Below are 24779 nucleotides of genomic sequence, written 5' to 3' on the forward strand. Positions count from 1 at the left end.
GCTGAAATATCTGAAACAGGAATAGGGAATTTCTCCCTTCTGTGCCTCAACAGTCTGCTGGCTGCAGGTGATTCCTATCTAAAGGAGACAGAAAACAAACTTGTGAGAAGACGTAAAGAGGGGGTTGAAGAAAACTGGAAAGGAAGAGCATTGAAGTTGGGACTAGCTGTTGTTCTTTGGAAATGGAGAAAAGAAGGACAGTCTGGAGAAGGAAATTCGAACTATCAGTTTGGGAAGGACTGTTAGCATTTGGGGGGAGGTAGAGCAGAAATGTTAGTTTTGACAGGGAGCTATTTTGAGCCTGGCAGGACTGGTAGACTGAGATGTGTGGCAAAGGACATGACAGTCTATTCTTAGTTTGTCAGCTCAGGTGGCAGGGATGTATGTGATGGGTTTAAATGCTGCAACCTGGGTACAGATCATGTGCCACTACAGTGTTAACTAATGGAATTCCTGCTTTTTTTTGATTTTGGGAAAATAAGCTAGAAAACTACATACAAAATACTATAGAAAACATTACCGTGAATGCATTGTCAAACATTCATAAGGTCAGGTAGGAAATGCCAATTTCAGTTTGTCTTGGCAACCTCAGTAAAGACCATACGTATGGTGATAAATTCCTGCATTTCATAAATTAATATTTTTGTGTATAATACTTTTAATGATTTTTATAACCTATGTACTTGTTGTATTTTCATTGTCAAACGCATATCTTTCCACCTCATGATTATGTATCCAAGACTGACCTTCAATTGTAAATATGAAACTCAAAGCTCAGTCTAGCATCTAACACGTCTTGGCTCATCTTGGCACATCAAACATCTGCTGTAAACATCCTGCTCTTGGCCTGTAATTGTTCCTGTGAATCCTTACCTGGAAGACTGTACTTTTCTTAATTCTTATTACTAATTTTGTGTCCTTTCATGTGACCTAGATCTTTTAAAGTTCTTCACAATGTGTAAGTTTTCTGGAGAAGTATGTTTTCTGTTCATGCTGGTTTTGTGAAGGCTGTTTTTTTTTGTGCTGAAAGTAGAGCTGTCATCTGAGGAGTGGCAGTGTAAAACTGGCATCTTGAGATTGAACACATCTGCTTTTGTGTTCTCACAGTCATCTTTTAGTTTAATTTGAAAATGAATGTTCACTGATTCATATCTTTCTTGGGGGTGTTGACTCTGTTTTTTTTGAGGTAAAGTATGAACTCAGTTGAGGTCTGCAGAGTATGTAGTCTGCTCTGGTCATGGTCATGCATTCTTTGTAGGAGTAATTGTCTTACTGTATGCCAGCATCTGCTTGTTAGGGCCAGTCTGGAAAAGGTCACTGACCAGGAAACAGGGGAAATAAGCCATCCTGGCTGACTTTGCACTGGAGCATATTTGGTGTTTAAAGAAATTTTAATGGCTGTAGTGTTTAAACTCTCATGTGCTCAGAGGAAGTGTGCTCCAGCTCCAGCAAGGAGATTTTGTACATGTGACACCTGTGGAAGGAGGATTACAGTAGGAGAGGAATGGGCGTTATGCAGGAACAGATGAGAGGTTAGCCTTTGGGAGCACTGGAAAACTAGTTTGCAGTTTTCACTGTGGTTCTCTTCATCTTAGCAGCTTTGTGAGAGCTGACCTTTCTTCTCCTTCACCCTCTTCAGCTCCTCGTCTTAGAACCATTCACTAGTCCAGACAGCATGATTATGATATTACTATTGTGATGTGTTAGACCAACCCTGTTTTTCACAGTGTGACGGGATATACAGTTTATTTTCTGTGTAGGTGGTCTCACCAAAATTACCACTGAACTAGTGTATGGAGCTACAGTAACATCTGGGAATGGGCCAGTATGGCATAGGCCCTGAGTTACATTCAGTCTAAATGGACCTGGGGAAGGGGAGCATGAAGTTGGTGATTCTTGAGGTTCATTCAGTTTGTCCAGGAGGAACTTAGTGGTGTTTAGGGCATCTGGAAATTGGAGGCAGGATGAAATGGCATAGGCAGAGGAAATGAAACAGGCACTCTTGACATATTGAATTGTTTTCCTACCACGTTCTCTGCTTAGTAGAAGCACAAAGCTTAGTATGTGGCAGCAGTCTTCAGTAAATAAGATCTGGTTGTAGGATTTAAATAAAAAACATTTTTAACTGCACCATACAAAAAAACATGTTATTGAAAGTATCAAACAGTGCCATATTTTCATAAATGTTTTCAGCTTTAGATTTTGGAAGAAGAATGGATGTTCCGTGCTGCCAGCTTTTTATTCTGTTTGTTTCTTCTGTAAATCTAAAATGATAGTGGGGACTTTGTGCAGCCAAGCACCTCTGGTGAATGGATGTTGGAAAAAAGAACGAGAAGCCACAGTGGTATGGAGGAAGTCATGTGGCTACAGCTATCTGTAGGAAAAATAAACATCCTTTTTACCATTTGCCCACAGAAATGTTTTTGTATCTGGAAAAAATATGGATCTAAGGCAGATAGAATACTGAAAGGAATTAACATCTATGCACAAAAGGCATTGCCTCATGTAAATACAGCATTTAACAAACTGCTTCACCTGAGAGGAAAAATCTGTCATTACAGATGAATTTGGGAATTAAAAAAAGTCCATGGAAAGAAATATAACAATATAGTTGAAAATTAAATATAAGTTAAATTTCTTGCACTTCTGTATACAAGCTAAAAAACAATTGACAAGAACGTGTGGAAGGTGAAAGGAAAAAGAATACATGAACTTACTGAAACAAAATTGTAAACAGTGTATGGCTGAGCTGAGGACTGTCCCTGGTGATGAAATATTTTCATTTCTAGATTTTTGTATCTGTGCATTCTTTCTTTTCTATTTTTTTCTTTTTCATGCAATATGTATTTTTGTGCTCCTCAAGCATCCTTGTCTTAAGCTGTCTTTATTTTGTATTTTTCCAATTGACTGTGAAGAGTAGGGGTGCAAAGAGACATTTTCAAAATCATAAGCTGGGGCATGGCAAGCATGTTATTTAAGCTTACCACATGAAAGACTTGTTCAGAAGACAAAGATGTGTTTTAAAAATGTGTATTGTTGTAGCTGTTGCCAGCTTTTGCTTCAGCAAGGACATGAGTATGTCTCTCCACGTGGGGAATTTTTTCCAATAACATAGCATTATGAATGAATTTTTGATAAAAGACTGAGCAGGAGTCTTTAATGTTCACTCTGAACAAAAGAAGAGCTTCACTAATGTCAACTCTCACTCCATTTTTCTCTTATTCCAAACACCGTCCGTCATTCTGAACACTCATTCCACCGGACTGCCCAGGGTAAATACAGAATAAATTCTTTATGCTGATATGTTTCGAACAAATGCTTCTTAGTTATTTAAAAAGGCAAAGTATTTATTTATTTATTTCTTCAGTGAATGATTAGGACACCTAGGTGTCCTGAAAAGAAGTGATGGGAAACTGAGAAACTATATAGAAAAACATGGGGCTGTCGAGTCAAAACGAGGATATAGACTCTCATTGGTTCTTCAAACAAGTGATGCAGAAAAAGAGATTTCTGCATCTTTCTGAATCTTAAATTTAGCAGACAATATTTGGCATAATTTGACTGAAACCCTATGTATTCTCTTTCATAAGGGGCAAAGATGTGAAAACCCTCTTGTCTTTTTCTGTGCAGATTTGAATCAAGGCAAAAAAAAAAAAAATGTATATTTCAGTATGTAACAGGTAATAGAAGAACACTGTTCCATTCCAAATTATTTTTTCCCATGGACGGAGAATATATGAATAGACTTTTTCCATCCCAGTGAGTACATTTACTGTTTCTGGCAGGGTATAATCTGCAATTCAGAGTGCAATAAACTAAACCATACTGTGCATAATGCAACCAGTAAAAGAAGGAAACCTGGGTTTTAGTTGTAAACTGAGATTTTACTTAATGATCTCTATTTATACCTAACTGATTTTAAAGATTAGCTAACTTTATCCTTTTTTCCCAATGTAAACTGAGATTTTACTTAATGATCTCTATTTATACCTAACTGATTTTAAAGTTTAGCTAACTTTATCCTTTTTTCCCAAGCACGCTGCAGCTCAAAAAAAAAAACCAACAAAAACAAACAAACAAACAAAAAACCCAACATTTTTTGACTGTGGAATACTATATTGATTACATTGATAATCAGTACATATCAGCTGCTGTATTTCTCTTTATAACTGACCTGAAAAGATCCTATCTTAAGGGATTCTGAAAATAAGGATTATGTTGATAGTGATTTCAGCAGTTTTTTGCCTAATAGTCTTAGATAAAATGACTAACTTCAGGTTTCTGAAGTCTTGTGTTCTTCAGGTTACTGTGATCTGAGTGCGAGTTGTTTCAAATCACGCATGAAATTAACCTGTAATAATGAGAATTGTTTTTCATAGATAAAATTATTTTGTAATGAATTATTGAAAGCAGTTATCTTAACTCAGGCTAGTCTGTAGAAGATGTCAGGTAGTGTTAAACTGAGTACTGAATTTGTGCTAAACTTTAACATTAATACAATCTTTACATTGTACGAGTAAATATATTCATGCTTTTGACCAAAATATAGATACTGAAAGACAGAAAACAACCAAACTGTTGTTTCTTCAAACATAGTAATGCATATACATAGCCAGTTAGACTGATTTACAGTGCTTGGGAGTAGTTCTATAGTGAGTGCTGAGCTCCTGTACTATTTTCTGCAATTTATGGATTCTGCCATTTTCATACATGAGAATTGCATATGGCAAGGAATTTTGCAAAGAATTGTTTTTCAACATAATTCTGATTTGGCAGGACTGTGCCTTTAGGGGTTACTTGTGTGTTCCTTATTGATGAAAAGATAGTGGCTATCTACATGAGATGAAAACTGTTGTGTTTTGTTCTTTTTCTTTTTTTCTTAAATCATACATCATGTTTATTTTTAGAGACTCCATTCTTTTGTGGCTAGGATACAAGGGATGAGTAGTGGATTAAAGCACATCATTAATTTGAGACTCCAGAAGAATGAATGCCATTTTTAAGACCAGCCGGTAGCCCAGCACTGCGCAACCATTCACCTGTACTCTTCCCCTGCTGCCCCTGGTGGGATGGGGAGGGGAATCAAAAGAATGTAACCCCCATGGATTGAGATAAGAACAGTCGAATAACTGAAGTATAATATAAAACTACTACTACTACTAATGATGACAAGGGAAACAACAATGGGAGAGAATATAAAACTAAAAATGGCAAGGAAAATAACCAATAAACACAAGTGATGCACAATACAGTTGCTCACCCCCTGCCAACTGATACGCAGCCTGACCCAAGCAGTGATCCATCCCTTTTGGTGACTTCCCCCTAGTTTATATACTGGGCATGACGTGCTGTGCTATGGAATACCCCTTTGGCTAGTTTGGGTCAGGTGTCCTGACTCTGCTCTGTCCCGGCTTCTTGTGCCCCTCCTCACTGGCAGAGCATGAGACTGAAAAGTCCTTGATCGGGGTAAGTGCTACTTAGCAGTAACTAGAAAATGGTGTGTTATCAGCATTATTCTCTGTCTAAAGCTGAAGCACAGCACTGCACCAGCTACTAGGAAGGAGAAAAATAACTGCTACAGCTGAACTCAGGAAAATGAATTAGAATTTGTGGTGGACAAAAAAAATCTATGAGGAATGTCCATATTCTTGCATTGTCTGGAAGTCATTTTACAGTAGATGAAACAAATCACAACAGAAATTTTGTGCTTTTTAAATGAAAGCAAAGCAGCAAAGACTGATAGACTTGAGAAGGAAGTGGAGGCAAACCAAATTTTATCTAACAAAACTTGACTTTTGAGACAAATCGTGACTTGATCTAGATTTCTACATGTGAACAAAATTCACATATCTGCTTGCATAATTTGTATCTGCATATGTCAATTAAGTTATAACTGGGATAAAGCTGACATTTTTGCAGTTGAAATGCAGATAAAAGCAGCCTTCAAAGAAAAAAATAATTGAAGTTTATGAAGTTAAATCTTAATATTTTTTGTGGCTCAAGATGACACAGAGAACATATTCAAGTTCATTAAACCTGAGTGCAGACTTAAAAAACTTAGTCGTTTTCTCTGCCTTACCATTTTTTGGTCTTATGTTTTTGTATTTAAGGATTTTTAAAAATTTTTTATGAGATTGAAGAGTTCTGTTCTTGAAGTGACCCCATGCTTTTTAAAAGTTGAGCCTTAGAAACTAGAGTGCTGCTTGATCTTGGCAAAATGGTAGTTATTTATTCTCCATTTTAAGATTGTTAGCAGTTTCATATAGGACAGTTTTTGTTGTTTTTGAAAGTGACTAACAACTATATAAAACTTTCATTTGGCAAATAACTGCTTTTATTTTTTTATCTAGCAAAGCTCATGAGCACTTAACTTACACTTTTAAAAGTTTAGTCTCATAATTTGACTTTAAATGCTGCTAGTCTGATAAACGATACCTCCATCTGCCTTTATGTCATTATGAAGATATTCAAATACTATTCAGAAAAGGCACTGGAGCTGGTCCACTGGTCCAGCATTGTAAAATTTTTGATATTAAAAAGATTCCATCTGCAGTTATGTTGTAAAGTCTGCTAATCTCTCTTCTTAAATTAAGAAGGATCGTGGCATCCACAGAAGATTTGGATGCTGAGGTAAGATGTGCACAGAATATAATTTTCAAAATGTTGTGTTACGATGGGTCTGAGCAGAGGGCAGAGCTTGCAGATCTGTTACAGCATCGTGCAGGTATTCAGAAACCTCCCTCCAAGTGGTTCCTCCTCTGCCCATTGCTAATAGCCCATTAGAGGCCCCATCCTAGTCTTCGGATTGAATTTGGAGCCTGCCTGCCACTTTGCAGCTGCAGTGTATGTGTCGCAAATAAGCTGGTTTAGAAACTCTGCAGGGTTTTTACAGAGGGAAAGGATTGTGATAAGTTTTCTAGTTAGTTAGGTGTGATAGCATTCTTCTAGGAAGTGATCAACATTGCTTCCAGCCCAGTAGGTATCTGAGCCTACAGCTGAGTGGCTTAATCCAGACTGTGATGGGGGTCTTGACAGGCATTTTGCTGAAGTTGTACCAGGGCATAGGCAATAACAGTAGGTCTATGGGCCAGGGGAGGGTCGCAGGAGGGAGCAGGACTCTCTGAGTCCCGTGGTTATCACGCAGGAGGGACAAGGTGGATGCGTTCTGGCTGCTGCTCCAGAGGTTATTTGTATGTTTAAGGATGATAAAACAATAAGATTAAACTCATTATTAGCCTTACAGCCAACATGAGTTTAACTTGACTTGTGATCCAATATTAATTTTTTTACCTCAGTTTGACTTTTAGCTATAGGAAGTTTTAACATCTTAAAAAAGCCCTGTGGGTAGCATTAGTCAAGTACTGTGCTATACTGGATGTTAATATTTTAGGATTTAAATATAAGCTTGGGGAAGCTGAGTCTGACATATTTTGAATGTTTACAGAGAGCATATTATAGCGGCATCTTCATCTTGCAAAGAGATGGTTTAAAATTGTTAAAAGGAAGTGAAATGTGTGTTTACTTCTGGGGCTGTAGAATAAGCATCCATGTATGTAACATTAGGCACTTCCCGCCCCCAGGGTTTGCAGTTTTGTATTACAGATTATCGTTATTGCGTACACTTTTCTGATGAGATTGAGAAATTCTTTTAGCTGTAGTGTAAAGCTGCCAAAACACATTTGCCACAGACCTGAAGGCAAATATAATTCTTACAGAGGCAGCCTCAGGCTTTGGAGGTTTTTTCATTTTTTGCTGAAAGGCAGGCTCAAACTTGCATGAGATCATCATAGAGATAAAAAGACTAAAAGCTCTTCAAAGCTGGGCCTTAGGCCCTAACATAAATTAATTCTCTGGTGATGGTTTATGTATGTAAAAAAAAAAATAACATTTATAAAAATGCCATTTAAATAGGACCTTACCCAACTTAACTTGAAATTAACTTTTTAATTTCACCTATTCTTTTGAATTCAACATAAAACCATCTTAATATAACTTTAATTTAGACTTCAGAAGGCAAGGAAGGAACATGCTATTTTCTCTCTGTAAGTCAGGTTTCAGAGAGGTTATCTTGCTTTTTTCATGCTGAATAGTTACTACCAGTAACTCTAAATAGACACTGAAATTAATTTGCATTACAAGTAACTGCACTGTTATTCTAATTCTGTGCTGCACATTAACCCAGTCACTTACTAATTATAGTTTAGCATAAAGTCCTAAATGAAAGATTGCTCTGTGTTCTGATCTCCTCCCACTTTTTCCTTTATTACTTTTTAAGCTATATTAACAATAAGATTTATTTAACAGATAGCAAAATATTCTAGAAAAAAACCCATCTTCAGTGCTGTAAGTATGGTATTAAGAGTTAGTTAATGCTGCAAAGGACTTAACAGAAATTTCACTGAAAAAGAGCCAGGAAAAATCCTGCTGAGAATGAAAATCCTGCTCTCTGATATCAGCATTAAAACTGTGGGGCTGGGAGTCAAGAAATCTTGATTCATCACAGGTTTCCTTTCTTACTATGGAGATGCTGCTTTACTTCATGGACGATTGTTCTCCACCTTGTAAAATAGAATTATAGGATGATCATATATCTTCAGGTATATAGCAAGGAGCAGTGCTGTAGTTAGCTATCCATTATACTGTGGTTAGTTATACAAAATTCCAGATGTCCAAAGGAGACTTCAGACAACTTTTTCCCCAAATCAAGCCTTCTGCACCTCCCAGACCCCCCAGACCTCTAGCTCTATATTTAGAAAATGATTTAAAATCTCATCCACAAGAGGCTCTATGAATATGAAGTAGTTATTGTTCTTTAATGTTACTAACAACAACAAACCATTATACCCAAAGACAGTGTTTCTGGATAATTTATAGTGTACAAAACATTGTTATATTATTTCTTTTGCCTTCCTCCGCTCAAAAAGTTCTTGCTGCATTATTTCATGTGGTGCAGGCATTAGCCTTCCTTGATTTGAAGAACTGTAATTCAGTGTGCTTTTAGTGTGGTAATTTAGATGTACTGTGTTATGTGAAGAGCACTGTTGGGCTAATATTTTATTATTCATTTATAGGAACTATTTTTTTCCTAAACTGTGAGAACTGACATTTGAGTAAGTATTATTATGGTACTTTATAGACTTGAGAAGAATGCTCTTCTAGAACTACTGGTATCAAGGTAAATGCAAGTTTAAATTCCACTGATAATCATTGGAATTTTCTGTTTTCAAGGGTAACCAGGTCCCAGGAATTGACTATGAAGTAGCTAGAGCAACAAATGCCAGTTTTGTGTCCACTGTTGTTTTAAAAAGATCAGTTCAGGCTAGAAGTAAAATGATGCTCTAATGTGAGAGCAGATTATATAACTGATAGAGCAGAAATGCTGTATGTATTTTTCCTCATTTGTTTTGAATAATGGAGAAAAATGAAAACAATTTAACAAGAAGACATTCTTCTGTTATAATCTGCACTGGTTCTATGTGAAATGCTAGGTCAGGTTTTACTTGATCCATGCAAAAGAGTTTTCCATGGGAGTAAAAAATTTTTAGGTTGGAATTTTGCAGCTAAACTGTGGACCATTACTAAAATAAAAAGTAAAGCTTTATGTAACTTGATTTAAAAGACTAAAAAAAAATCAGATCATTAATCATTTTAATCTGTTTCAGATATTCAATTGCATCCTTTAAAAATATTATGTGCGTTTCTTTGAATATAAAAATATTTTACTAAATGCAGGTCGACATTTCTAAATTAGGTTCTTGCCACTTCATCAATGATATAACCAGAAATGTATTTTTCAGTAGATGATGGAAGAAGATGTTTTTATCATCTTGTCACTGTTGTCATGGAAACTTGTGTATATCATTGTTAAACAGAGTGTACATAAGGATCTAGCATCCCTGTGACGACTTATTGCTAGCTATTGTATTTTTAGTGTATTTTCTTCAACAGTGTAGTCAATGCTTAAGGACTTGTAAGTTGGTTTCCTGAATTACAACCACGAACTCAATTACAGGATTAGGCTGTCCAGAGAGCCCTTAGTGTAAGGCTCTTTGTTACAAGGTTCTTTTCAATACAGGGTTATTAACAGTCGTATTTCCAAATCCATTGTAGCCTATTATAAGCACTTCAAAAATAATATTTACTCTATTCAAGTAGACACAGCAGCTTTTAGGAAAAGAATGAGCTATCTATCAGTCATTATAAACTCTCTGTCTTGAAAATTATAGGCATTTTCTGAATGTGCATTTTATATATAAATATATAGCTTATAATAATTTATAAAGTTAATGTATTTTTATATTAAGCCACATATTTAATATATTTTTATTTTTGTAATTTATATATAAAGTATATTTGAGTGCACTAGTAGTATACACTAGTGTATTCAAATAAATTTGATGCACATTAGTGTATCAAATACACTTAATACGGCTCTTGTGTATTCTTGTGGTAACCTGTCAGACACGGAATGGTAGGCTAAGAGAGAAGCTTGACTGTGGCAATCGAGATTTAAACCTGGACACAAAGTATGTCTAACTTGTTTTCTTGTTTAAATCTTATGACGGGCATTTTTTTCTCAAATGGGAACTATTTAAGAATCAGTAATTTTAAGCACAAGAGTATTGTATGTTTTACATAATTCTTTGTTTATTTTTGTCTTTTTGCGTCTGGGGATAGTTAAAAATATGCCTTCTCCATAAATTATTTATGATTTCAAGAGCAGTTATTTGACAATCAGTTATTTGTCTTGATAAAATAAATGAGGTTACTTGAATAAATTTTTTGTCACTGAACAAGTGACTTCTGTTACTTCAAATTTGCTAATTAAATTTCTCTTTTTTTTATCCTGGTCTGTTTGGTTTCATCTTTTGGGGTGTTTTCTGAAGATTATTCTAAAATTTTAAAGCTGTGATTTTAAGTACCTGTCAACTGAAGAACTTAGTTTTTGATTTAACATTACCTTTCTGTAGCAATTTGAAGCAAATTTAAGTTACTTAAGACTTGGTAGCTACATGAAATGAAGTTGCAAAAGTTTTATTAAATGTGTGTGTTACTTATGGTATTGTTTCCTCCAGAGAGAATATGACTGAAGTTCAGTATCAGGTCTATCAAAACACAAGAAGTGCAGAAATATGAAGAGAAAAAAATCAATTAAATACAAGTAAAATAAACCACTGTGCTTTTAGTTTCTAGAAAAATGCATTTATTAAATAACTGAAGTTATACACTGGTGGATGTAATTACAACCAAAATCAATTTTATAGGAAAAGTCCAATTTTCTCTTCCTGCTCCAGGAGATTGTCAGTTCAGGCACCAGAATTCAAATTAATACCACAAGAAAAATTACTGGCGAGTAAACATGTGCAGTCTAATATCTTATGGCTAAGAAAATGTGCACACAAGTCTGTATATAAAACAAATATATCTATTATTTCAGATTACAGTGAACTGTATATGAATATATAGTCACTGAAGAGTAGCTTTTTAGGATTTATAGAGGAAAACTGAAAGTTATTACTGGCTTCATATCTTTCACCTACAATCATTGATAATTTTAGCTGTGATTTATAGCAGGATAAAATTTCCAAATTCTTATTATATAGTCCTGGCTCTTTCTTCCATAGGATTTAGTTTTGGAGAAAATTAAAATTTGTGAATGGAAAACTTTAATTTATTATCTAAATTTTTCTGCATTTGAGGAGTCCTAAGACAAAAGCTGTAATGTCCCTCATGAATCCTTTTTCTGACCAATGCAATTTTGCTTTTATGGGTAACTTACAAAGTAAAACCCAGTCAACTGGTAATTTAATTTTCGAGCCATCTTCTGTAGAACAGGCATATGAAACCTAAGCCAGAAGTTGCAGGGCAGAGGAATAGCTTGAATGTGTACTGCTCTTCACCAGCTACAGAGGACTAGCAAGTCTCTTGACTACTAATGTACAGGTCTGGCATGAGGGTTCCAGTTTTGTACTCATTGAGTAAGTATCTTGATTATGCATTGTTGTAATGGCTTAGTAAGAGGTGGGGAATGATGGAAAGCCTCAGCTGCTATGCACCAGGGCTGTTAGCTCTGGTTGAAGACTTGAGCAAAGAGAAAGGAGCTTTATTACACTTGGCAGGATAGGGAAATGCCACAGTAGAGTGGACAAAACAGTTGCAATGCAGCAAACATGACATCTCAGCTGCTGGTTCATCAACTTGTGAAGAGAACTTTCGGAACAACAGGGTTTTTTAGGTTTCTGGTTACACTGGAAATACTGGGGTGTGTATGGAAACACCAAATGCCCCTATGGCTAAGAATTGAATTCCTTGTCAAATGAAAAAAAATTGGAAAAAAAAAATTGGTGAAACTGTATGATCCCATTATGCCATTTAGGGAATACCATCTGTGAGGGTTAGAAACTATTGTGCAAATGTAGTAGGCAAATACGAATATTGTCAGAAAAATAAATGGGGGGGGGTGTTTGTTTGTTTTTGTTTATTCTCCTGGATACATTAATATGTGGAAAAGCTTTAGACTGCTTTACTTCAATGTATTGTTGCTGACCACAGTTGCTGACCACGGTTTCATCCACATGGCACACTCTTGTGGTCTGATAAATACTCCCACTTCTGAATGGGTTCATTTCTTAGGATAATTAGATATGTGGGAGTGTTATTAACTTAGTGTCATGGTGGCATAGCTACACTGCTTATGGTAACTAGATTAGATTGGGTATTATTACGTGAAACTAGTTGTACCATACAGACATCTTAAATGCTCTGTCAAGATCCAGTTGGACTAGACAAAGCCTCTATGAGTATGTGTTTGCAAAAAGTGTCTATATTTATGTATTAGGCATTGAAAATTCATTTTCTGGGATTCAGAAATCCTATTGTATTCATGCTTAAAAATACCACTGCCACTCTCTGCTTTACCAAAACCTTACACAAAATAACTTCCATTGAATAAAAAGCTTAGAACCATGAGATATTTGGAGGTTTTGAAGTGTTATTAATAAATGTGGTGTTAATCATCTGACAGATACAAGGTTTTTCTCTAAATAGAACCATCTCCTGACTTTCTTTTGTTGACATTAATTGGTATTTCATGTTCAGGGGAAGTTAAAATTGGCAGGCTGGGATCCCTTGCTTTCTTTCTGTTTGTTGATTGTGGTACTGATAGCTTAACTATGAACTTCCTTATGCTAGTAACTTCCAGTCTGATAGATGAGTATTTCTAGTAATGAGAAGTAATTGAATCTCAGTGCTTACAAACACTTTTTGTTCTTTCTGAAAAGAGACCACCAGCTGTGTCATGTTGAATTATTTGTACTCATTTCAGTGATGTGTGTCTGTCCACTGAGAATGGAAAATAATACTTTCATTTCTGGGATGTCTGTGGGTTGATTTTTAACTTATTGGAAACAGGATAGTTAGCACTAAAACTCTACCTCTAATCTTCCTAGGTTTTCAGTTCAGAATGGAAAGGAGTATATTCATAATACCTCTCACTATAATGTGTACAGATTTGCCAGCTGAAATACCTCAGTCCTTAGCTTGCAACCTATGCTCAAGTACTCAATAACAAACTCTACAATTATACAGTTCTGAGATTGTGATATTTCTGGTACCTTTTCTAGGATAAGCACAGTTTCTGCTGTTCTGTGAAGTGATAAAGAAGTTCTTTCAGCTCAGCAATACACGTGGATATTGCAGATCTCAGAAGGCTTTCGGAAGTTTTGCCAAAAAAGTCCAGTGTTATTGTTTGTTCAGAGCAGAACTAAGCATCGCTGCTAAATCACTATGTATATCAGGGCCAAAATGAGATGAAGCCTTTTAACTTTCTGGGCTAACATCTCCCAGATGTATTTCTTAAAAGACTGATAAAGGGACAAGGAGATGGTGGGGCTTTGGACAGATGTGGACACAGCTGTGTGTGATCAAATCAGGAAAGCTCTACGACTGTTTGCCTGAACCATTCACATGCTGGGGCAATTTGTACTCATGGGGGCTTAGGCTTCTTTATACCCCATGCTTTTTCTTCTTACGCCTCCTCAGCAGATACACATTTAGACCAAGTACTTGAGTAATGTTCTTTGCCAAAAAGTAGTAAATTGACACAATTGAATGATGTCTGTAAGTATTGGGATATTCAGCTGTCTTCTTTTACAGGGCAAACCATATAGTTTGCTTCTACAAGGCTTGTCTTTTTTTGTTGGTAGGTTCATATGCAGTGAAAGTTGTGTTCTGCAAATACTGTGCTTCTGTGAACAATCTAGACAACATACAGTTGTTTTAGTTTTGTTGTAGCTTCTTCAAGTCCTCATTCTTAGGGTTAAATTTGAACTGAGATGTGAAATATCCAGGCAGAGTGGATGGAAGTCGAAATATGGGGCTATGCAGCATTTCCTCACAAGATTTTAATGAGTTCATACTGCATACTTCCCTGAAGAACAGATTTCTCCCCTTTGTATGCATAGTAAGATATCCATAATGCAATCATAAATTATAAATAATAAATTTTTCCATGTGCTATACAAATATTGTGTATACACAGCTTAGCACTCCATTAGTGTTTTCTTAGAATTCTGTGCAATTGGATTTTATTTAATCTGTTCTATTTCAGGCCAAAACAAATGACTATGGTTACTCCATTATACACAGTGGAAAATGGTTCCAAGTGTCAGTTAGGACGTTTCAGTAAAAGTGCAGGTTTTGCAGGTGAAAAGTAATCCTTAATACAACGTACCTAATAATTTTTTGGAAGATGTAAAACTCAGCATTTTAAGTATTTATTCATAGTTAACTCTTTATTCAGATTAGATTTAGTATTTTTAGAATAGTTTACAAAATGTTTTAGAATAGTTTACAAAAATGTTTGTATATGTTTACAAAAATATTTGTAAACATATACAAACATTTGCAATGTGAAACATGCCTGCTGATCCTAGGTTATTTATTGCCTGTCATGGAAGTAGCCTAAGCTTGTTGTTGACCTGCAGGCTGGTGATAGAATCATAATGCTCTTCTAAACCATGCGACTCTTAAATGGTTGTAACAAATTCTTCCCTGAATTGCATCTGGATATATTTAATTTTCAGGCTTGCTTTATTGCACAGTGCGTGTTATCTGACAGTATTCAGTGTCTTGAGGGTGAAAAAAAGGGGGGCAGGTTTGTGTGTCATATAGTCTCTTACTGCATCTGTTATGTGAGAAGTGCCATTTTGAATACCTGGTGTATACTTAGTGATATTGTGATATTTTTTCCCTTATTCCCTTTATGCATAGTATTATATATTTTTCTTTAATATGATGAGTTACAAAAGCTGTCTTGAAATCCTTGTTTTTTGGAAGTTACATGGGATATAGCATATTTGAACACTCAATTATGCCTGATCCAGATCATGCAAAACCAGGAAAAAAATGAATTCATCAATGCAGTTAAAGATAACAGAATAGAATAGACAATTTCAGTTGGAAGGGACCTGTAATGATCATCTAATCCAACTACCTGACCACTTAAGGGCTGACCAAAAGTAACCATGCTGAAGAGAAAGCAGATCTTTATTATGCAGAAACCATTGCAGGAAAACCACAATTAATATATAAATTTTGGTATGTCCAGCTGCTGAAAACCCACCAGATATAATGTAAACATATTCTCTACTCTTTTAAATATTTTTTAATGTCCCCACTTAAAAAAGATGTATTAAATGTAGGATGGAAAGGGAAATTAACTGTGCTGGAAGAATGTAGTTTTTGCAATATTATCACAGAAATTCTCAAATGAAGCCTTAGTGCTGTATTTCTGTCTGGCACTCCTTAAAATCATACATGAATCAGTTGTTTAGGAATACATTTGCTGTGGCCATAATCTTCCAAAATTACCCATTACTATGAGTACCCATTTTGCAAGTCTAAATGATTTGTTTCTCAAGGATGAAAGCTCCAAAAGTAGTCGGCATAAATCACAGGTAATTCTCATCTGTACAAACCAGGTTTCTAAGGTTCAACCTGAACTTCAGCAATGCCAATCAAAATCTGAACTTTAGGAGCTTATATTTGAAATAGCAGAATGGAAAATCATGATGCTTTCTGTACTATTAGTGTATAAAGAATCCTGACTCTTGTTTATTATAGACTGAAATCATTTTGTACCTGCGATGTTAAGAATTTTTTAAAATTTTCAGACCTTAGTTAAGTCAAATGCTGTATTTTTCCTCTTCTTTGAAATGTTTCTCTTTCCTAAGGAAATGTGTGCTTTTAAATGAGCTCTAAGCACATTGTGTTTGGGTGCGATTACTTAAAATTCTTTGAAGAGGTGTTTTAAGAGAGCACGGTCTTTATATTTTTGCCTAATTGCAAAGCTCACTTGTGGTGAATCACTTTGCAAGATGAAGTTCAAAATAATTACCTCTATAAAATGCAAATTATATAAGATAAAGTTGGGAGGGGGGTGTTAAAAAGCTGGTTGCTCTAATTTGTCCTGTAATGCTTGTTTTACAGAAGCAATCACTGTGAAACTATATCCATCGACATAAGGATATCTTTCAGTTTCTTTGCAGCTGGAATCAGTGATTTCATACTGAAAAAGATTGGTTTTGAGTCTACAGACCATGACGATTTTTAACAGTGAAGGAACATACGTGTTTTTTTAAATACATGGCCATATATACTTCTGAATGTACAGACATGTTTGTATCTATGCACAGTTTTAACCCACAGCTGACACGATATGGAAAGTATTTAAGGAATTTTATAAGCTTTGTGGAAAAGGAGTTTTTCCTGAAAAATATACTAGCAGTTACATCTACTTGAAAATGAGAATAGTGTGCTTTTTAAATAAAAAAAACCCAAACAAAATAAAGTTTTATGATAAGTGGTTTTTGGGGTCATTGATGCTTTGAATCAGTTTTCCCATAAGCTTAGAGTCAATGCTTTAAGCCTATTAATTTTACTAAATTACATTATGAATTAACTTCACCACTGTATTTTAATTGTGTTCATAGTCATTTTAAAAATAGTTGACTGAGATAGGTCATTTAATTATATTTTATCTGTAAGAAAGCATTAGCTCTGATAGCTAGCAAGGCCATCTGCAATGCCTTTCAGTTCACTCACACTGAATTGCTCAGATAAGACTGTCAAGTGCTGCCTAAATAAGGAGGAGCCTTAGTAGAGTTAGGTGGGAGACACAAATGAAGCATTGATTGCGGCCATGCTGTAGGGTCTGAGCCGTTTCCTGCAGCGCTGAACCTTTTTAGAATTTTCATTGTTGTTTTCTACAAAGTATTAAAATGCGAGTATCTGTCCTTCAGGATCTCAGGGAGGATGAAAATGGGGATGGGGAAGAAGAAGAAAAGGTGAGTTAAATCCCAATAGCTTTGGAAAGTACTTCGTTCCTTCAGTTGTTGCCCTTCTAGGACAATAAACCTGGAATGATTACCTTTCTCTTACAGGTCTTCCTCAAGCCTGTTATTGAGGACAGAAATATGGAACTGGCCCGAAAATGCAGTGAAATAATAAGTGATGTAAGTGACAGTGGCTGTTTGCACCCTTACATTTGCATTTCTCTTTTCAAGTGGGTTTATATTTGTGATACATAATTTTTTTTAAATGTGTGCAGTGCAAAATGCGCCCATCCGAGGCTCAAAATATAAAAGCACACAAAATAATAGAAAAGCACAGCTTATTCTGGTATCTTAAACTATCAGCTCTTTAAGGATGAACTTTTCAGAGCACTTGGATGGTATAAAGCATAAGTACTAGGAAAAAGAGTGGTCAAAAAAGTGGGTCTCATGTGGAGGGTGTCTCCCATGAGAACACCTTGGCTCATGTCATCAGGAAAATGCAATATTTTTTCTGGTTATAGCCTATTTGTATGAAGTTTGATTGGTTAGAGCAGAACTGGGTGCCAGTATACATAGCTGCAAGGTGGGACAATAAAAATAAAACAGATGCATTTTGAGTGTTATCTATTGGTTTGTGGTGGCAGATCCTCACAACTGCTTAGCATTTTATTATTGATTTGCTCTTGCAGGAAGAACCCACTGAAATTTTAGAATATCTTTAAAATTATTGAGCTAGCAAATCCTTGACTTAGTTACTATAGATTTTTAAAACTGTTGATCAGATATATGCATTATATAGACTGGATCTAAGACATTTTAAATTGGAGTAGATTCAATTGCTTCAATATGACAGCATCAGATTTACCCTTGTGGAAATCTATTTCTGTGTCTCTCCGGGAAAGCGTGCCTGAAGAGTAACTTTGTCACTTCATGTAAATGACAGTAAAGAGTGTTATTTCTCCTGTGAGGGTGGTGGCTGGCAGCAGAGGAGACAATACTGAGGAGTGAGTGACTTGCTTTAGCAAGTGTTCTTCTAAAGGAACTGAAAAATGTGTTGTTATAATATGATATTTAGATTTGGGATATTATTGTTCAAGGTGAAAGGGTATGTTGATTTTTCAATGGAACCTACAAAATCTACACTTAAGGTATAAATTATTAGGGGTTATGTATCAGAAAAAAATAGGCAACTCAGAAATACGGTACCTGGGATGTGTAGGTGTTATACTGCTGGCTTCAAAGTGTGACTTGACAAGGTCAAAGGTTCCTCTTTGTCTTTGCTCTGTTAATAGACAAGGTCAAAGGTTCCTCTTTGTCTTTGCTCTGTTAATACTTTAGTTTGCATAGAGAATACTAAAAGTTGAATATATCCTTAAGGGAAGCTACTTATCTGACCCAAAATACATTTATTACTTCCATGCAACTTGTTTCTAAACATGGTTGCTGTCCTCAAAGGCAAAAAACTTACTGAAAAATGCTGGAGAAATATTTTCTTTAATTGAAAACAAATTATTACTGTGCTGTGTACCCATTAGGACTGGTGCTGGCTGTGGCTGTTAATTAAGTGATAAATTAAGTGGTATTTTCTCTGATTTTCTGCAGAGAGCTAAGGTGAATAACAAAGTCAAGCAGGTTTCTGTAGCCTATGATAATTCAGGGATTTGGGCTTTTGCTAAAAACTTGTGATCCATTTAGCCTGCGAGTGTGTTAGATTTTCCTTGAGAAATATAAAGCATAATGACAAAGCATCATTAATGCTTTCAAAGGAGCAGTAGTATGTAATGGTCCAGAACAATTTAATTTCAAAGAAAAGACTGTTTGAAAATGGTGTCCAGTTCTGGGGCCTTACTCAGCCTCTGCTGAAATCAGTAGGAGTTTCTTCATTGGCTTGAATGGAATACACGTATGTATAGGGGGAGAATTTTGTTTCAGAGAATTCTTGTTATAACTGGAATTTCTTATGACCAGTGAAGTTGTTTGTGCTGGGGGATAAGTTCCTCACCCTTCACACTTTAATGAGGAGGCCAATAAACTGCAAGGAGTTTGTATTCTTGCCTTTGACTTTTCACTCATTAACATTCAGAACTCTATGTATTCATCATTTTTCACATGAATCTTTGCACAAACCGCTGTGGATGTATGGTTAGTGTACGTCTGTACATTTTATGTGTACACTGGTTTTATGGGGCTTCCAGTTTGGCCCTAAGGTGACCTTGGGACAGCAGCCTGTGTCCTTGCTGACCACGAGACTGGGTGATTGTCCTTTTCTGCCAGTGGAGCTGTCAACAGAGCTCCTCCGTCAGAATGCAGTGCCAGGAGTGCTCATGACTGAGATACTGGGGTTGCATTACATTTGCCCCGTATTCTTTGCAGGCTAACCTTAATTTGGCAATGTGGTTTTAAGAAGTGTTACGACAGCAGCCCTTAGTGCACGCCTAACTGCCAGCCTTGAACTATACGTAGGGGAAGTTGTGAAGTGTTTATGTGCTCTGGTTCTCGAGGAAATCCCCGTTTTAGTTTGAGGTTGGCAGATGTTTGTTCTGTGGCTGTGATACCCCCTGGATTATTTCTTCCTAAAGCCATTTCATTTAATCTCCCTCCATTAAGCAATTTTATTCCACAGATGTTTTTGAAACTGTCGTATGTGTTTGATTTATGAATTACCTTCCTTTCCAGGCCTTTTCTCTTCCATATTGAAATTGATCCTGTCCATTTGCTTGTATTACTTATATTTTGGTATATTTTCATCTCCTTTGTTTTGATTGTATGGTCTGATGTTGTGAATAGTTATAAGTGTAGAGAGGAGCTAACGTATGAGTAAAATGATCATTGACCAATCTATTGTGATCTTTTTTGGTAGGAAGGCAGACACTGCCTTCTGAAGATACTGCTGAATTTTGACAATGTATGGTACTGATGCTTCTTTTCCACTACATCAAGAAGTAGTACAACTTGTCATTTAATTGTCATTGTATGGAGTCCGACTTTTCTTCAGCTTTTCTCTTTGTTACAAAGCAAGAGCCAAAGAGACCTAGAGTGAAGAGTAGAAACAGAGTGCCCTTCCACTCATACCAGTAGGGTTGTGACCGCCTCATTCAGGGTGGAGCTGCTCCTCTGAACTCAACCATTACTAGTCACAGCCTCTAACACTGGAGGACTTTGAGGTCTAAATTGCTACAGACTAGTAAAATGCTGTGGGGTGGTAATATCATATGCTTGCCCGGTTCCTCATGCTTTTCTCTAGGTTTCTATGGCCACAGAAAGAGCATTTGGTATTATATGGATCTGTGATCTGAGACAGCTCTTAATCTCATGGGAGATTATAAATGTAGCATTGGAAAGGGATTTCTTAATGGCAAAATGTTCCCTTTTGGTCTAGCGGAAGAGTTAGATGCAGAGATTTAGACCTTTTGATGGCTTTTCTAAACTTAAGTGGGTCTTTGAGAAATGCAGTTCTTGAATGTATCTTGGCATGGTGACTGTTGACATGGTTATATCACAGATGTTAAGATTTTAAGAACAGTTTTTTAAGTGTATTCGTATAAAAGTTACATTAGCATGTGCCTCTGCACACAAAGGAGAAGTGGCGGCTTGGATTAAGCTGTTACCATCAGAGCCTTTCCTTTAGCCCACAGCCTTCTCCTGTGTTCCCCCATGAACAATGCCATGGGCAAGATGAGTTTTCTTGCTGAGCCAGGAAGCTTCAGCCAAAGGTTTGATGTCCTTGGTTTATAAAGTTGATAAAAAAATGCAATTTGAAGCTTACTGTTTTGGTGGTTGTCTAGGAATTTTAATCCACTTTTACTGAATAGCTGTGCTGCCAGTCAGAGTAGTTTTATGATGAGTCAGGAAGAAGAAAAGGATCAGGAGGTAGCTATTAAATATTGGGCCTTTAGTGAGCTATTGGACTTCAAAAGTACAGCAAAAGAGCAGTAGCAGCCCCAGGCCATCATTTTCAAATTTTTCCTATTATTTATTTTTTTTTGCAAGGCTTACCAGATCTGCTCAACCTAAACAGTGTTACTTTGTGTTGAAGGGAAAGACGTGCAGGCAAAATTTCCTAGTCAGTATTTTAGACATTTGAATATGTAATCCCAAACTTGGAAGAGGAATATTAGCTTTTCTGCCTATTCCTTCGAACCATTGGTTATGTTTAGTCATAGCAAATCTCTTAAGCCTCTTGCTTATGTCATTTACAATAAATATGCTTTTAAAGGACAGATATCATGACTTCATTATACTTACAGAATCATAGAGTCATCAAACAGTTTGGGTAGGAAGGTCCTATTTCATCTTCCATCTTTCTGATTCCAAGGGATGCATACACTTCTGTAGCAGAATGTAATGTGTTGGATCAGAGTTTGACCACCCATTTTGTTGTATCTCTAAATTGCTCATTTGAGGCTACATGCATTTTGTGGCCTCTGTGGGTTACTAGGATAAATGTGAATAATAAAGGAGTAAGGAGGTAGCAGTCCTTTACTGATTTTGGTTATTTTGAATGCAAGACTTCTACTGCAGAATAGCTTGATTATTTATTTTAGTTGTGTCCTGTCTCCCCTCCCCCAGTTAAGAGATGCCTTAGGAAGCCTTTATGTTTGATTTTTGAATGTAATTATTGCTCTGTAATTAAAATGGATGTAATTACAGTCAGCTCTCAGATATCTATGGGTGATTTATCTAAGTTGTGAGCAGCAAGACTCTTCATTTCCTCTACTAGAGTCTCAGCTTTATGGCAGTTTCTACTGGCAACACCAGCAGAACTAACCAATAGAAAGTCAGCTGTGTATATTTCCCATGTCCCTTCTCAGCCATGAATGAACATAAATCTACGAAACCCTTTTTTTTAAGCTGTTCATGTGCACATACTTACATACACTTGCAAGTGCATGCAGGATGAACAATAAGTGACTCTTCATGTTTATCATAAAACTACCCTTTTTGTGTATTGCTCTGCGATTACCTAGGAGTGTGGTGTCACATACAGGTTATGCAAACCATATGATTTGTGGGTCTCTGTGTAAAGTCATGGTACACAGTAATTTTACATCCATTGTTCACCAAGCAGGTTTTATTTAGAATAGACTGTAATCCACAAAAGCAGACAGTATAATTTGGTGATGAGATGTAGATTCCTCCAGTAGTCCAAATGTGGGTGGGCTCAATAGCAACCAAAATTATTTCCTGTGTAAGGATTATGTAGTCAACATTTTGAGGTGAATTTGGCATTGTTTAATCGATTCTGTGGTGGACGAAAAGTTTGAATCAGAAAATACAGGAGCTGATTCTGTGTAGACTGCCATAGTTTGCATGAATTTTCCAAGTCCCTCTAGAGGAGCATAGACTAGAACTTGTGATATCCATTAAGGATTCAGAGAAAGAGGATATTAAGACTGCATATTTCTGTAATGCTCAGATGCAGATCATATTGCTTCTGTCAGTGCTTGTCAGCAAGTCTAAAGTGCATAAATGCAAGCTGCTGTTGTGCAGAATGTGAAAATGAGGTTAGAGCAGATAATAACCATGAAAGCGTAATACTAAATAATTCAATTTGCATTGAGCTAAATTATTCTATTTACAAAGAAAGAAATGTCACTAAAAACGTTGAAGGCTATCCATGTAAAGTGTCTTAAAAATTTATTTAGTCCATCTCATTGTAATTCACTATCTTTCTTCATGCTGTTCTTGCATAATAAAGTCCCTACACATTCACTGTGTCCATAGATTTTATCCTTCTTGACATTTCACTAATAGAAACAGTAACTGACTTCATCAACGGTCATGTGATTGTTATACCTCCCCATATTGTTGGCCCCATAGTAAGAAAAAGGTTGGTTGTTAAAAAAACAAACAAACCCAAAAGCTCACTTTTTTTTTCTTCTTGTAAAATATGTGCTAGTGTTTTGCTTCAAAAATGGTTTACTTTGGGCATATGAGCTTTAAAAAATGGTTCAATTCAGAATTTGTTTGGTCTCAAAGAAATTTTGTTATTACTTGTACGTCATGACTATTGGGGTGCTTTGTAGGCAATGAGTTGGCAGTGGCCTGAATTTATTCATGTAACTCTTGGGTTCATAAAGGGGTATTTGATTGTTACACAGATTTTGTGCTTGGTAGGTCTGATTTAGAAGTTAAACAATTTTATCTCTGAGATCAAGGCTCAAGGACATCACTTGAGTCTCCTTTCTTTAGAGATACTAGAACATCTGCAACATGGTGAAATGTGCTGTAGATATAAAAAAAAGTCTTTTTCATCTTCATTATTAAAGAGTTCTGTGACTTTGACATAGCTCTGGTACTGTGTGTGAGAACGGGGTTTTTGCCTTCATGGCTTAGTTTGATCCATCCTGAGGTATTTGCAAGCCACCCAGCATAGTATCCATAAATCAAGTAATACTACTAATAAAAAATAAATGAAAATAGCCATTGTTTATTTTTATGGGGTTTTAAAGAACAATTAAACTTCCTTTTTTTTTCTTCTCTTTGTAGATACACTATAAAGAAGAGTTTAAAAAATCTAAAGGCAAGTGCATATTTGTACCTGACACCCCGCAGCTAAAACATGTGAAAAGTCTCGGTGCTTTTATTTCTGAGGTAAGACCTAAAAGGATGAAGAATTCTCTTTGCTTTTTATCCTTTCTCAGTTGAATATGGTGGTTTTTAGCAGGTGAAGGATGGCTTATTTCAAATAAAAAATCTGTTTAAAGCTGAAGTGGCTTAAACTGCTATAATTAGTGTATAATCTGTATGTGAGTAATAATAATTTGGAATTTTGCAACACATTAATTTTGAGATTCCAAGGTATTTTATTAATGATTCTGAATAGGCAGTCCTACCTACCCCATTTTATGGATGGATAGGAATAAGAAGAAGATTTCTTGTTACTTATTGTGCAGTGATGAGGTTTGAAAATTGTGGCTGTGCATGTTTTCCCTAATGTGGAGAATTCACAGCCTGATATCAAAGAGGAGACAAGGAAACTGCTGCCCTCTTATTACCCCTGTCCTCCTTCAGGAATGGACTGGGCCAACATTAGGTCAATGACAGCAGCAGCTCACCTGAGCTCTAGCATACATACATACGCATACCCATGCCAAGTTTTTAGGTCTTTGCATAACACACACAGAGAACAGTAGTGGCAAAGAAAGAACAGCAGCTTCCAAGATGCCAGAGCAGAGTTTACTGCCAGCTCATCATATCCCAGGTACAAGTTGTTGTAGCATTACATCTCTGCTTATTTTCCATGGGTTAGAATACCATCAGGAATTTTACCTGACAGAGAGTTGCTTTTGTTAAGGAACTGCTGCTTCTGAGTGATTTTTCTGTCACTGTGACTGTTGGAAGACTTACATGTTTGCTGCCATGCTTTTTGTTTTTTTTTTTTCCTGCTACATTTATGATTATGATAAAGAACATCCCAATATCCCTGTCTGTAGTTATGTAATT

General features: G+C 36.1%; 1 protein-coding gene and 1 long non-coding RNA gene across 7 annotated transcripts in view; both read left to right on the forward strand.

Annotated features, from left to right (window-relative positions):
• The window catches only part of LOC133211531 (uncharacterized), a 44903-nt gene extending 28327 nt beyond the window's left edge, over positions 1-16576 (forward strand). For both annotated transcript variants that reach the window (XR_009725221.1, XR_009725218.1), the window contains one exon: positions 16489-16576. This is a non-coding gene — a long non-coding RNA (uncharacterized LOC133211531). The remainder of the gene's footprint in view (positions 1-16488) is intronic.
• NEBL (nebulette) overlaps positions 1-24779 on the forward strand; it is a 253557-nt gene that overhangs the window by 143907 nt on the left and 84871 nt on the right. For 2 of the 5 annotated variants that reach the window (XM_061351911.1, XM_061351922.1), the window contains exons 1-3: positions 17163-17345; positions 17442-17513; positions 23823-23927. The exons of 2 other annotated variants lie outside the window; for them this stretch is intronic. In XM_061351911.1, coding sequence (XP_061207895.1) covers positions 17280-17345; positions 17442-17513; positions 23823-23927 — 243 coding nt within the window. In that variant the 5' untranslated portion in view covers positions 17163-17279. Of the gene's footprint in view, positions 1-17161; positions 17346-17441; positions 17514-23822; positions 23928-24779 lie in introns of those variants that run through there. One more of the 5 variants, XM_061351931.1, reaches the window with a different exon arrangement.

Source organism: Neopsephotus bourkii, unplaced genomic scaffold (assembly GCF_033783945.1).
Source record: "Neopsephotus bourkii isolate Nb327-2 ecotype Australia unplaced genomic scaffold, CSIRO-AGI_Nbou_v1 NB_53, whole genome shotgun sequence".
Lineage (NCBI taxonomy): Eukaryota > Metazoa > Chordata > Aves > Psittaciformes > Psittacidae > Neopsephotus > Neopsephotus bourkii.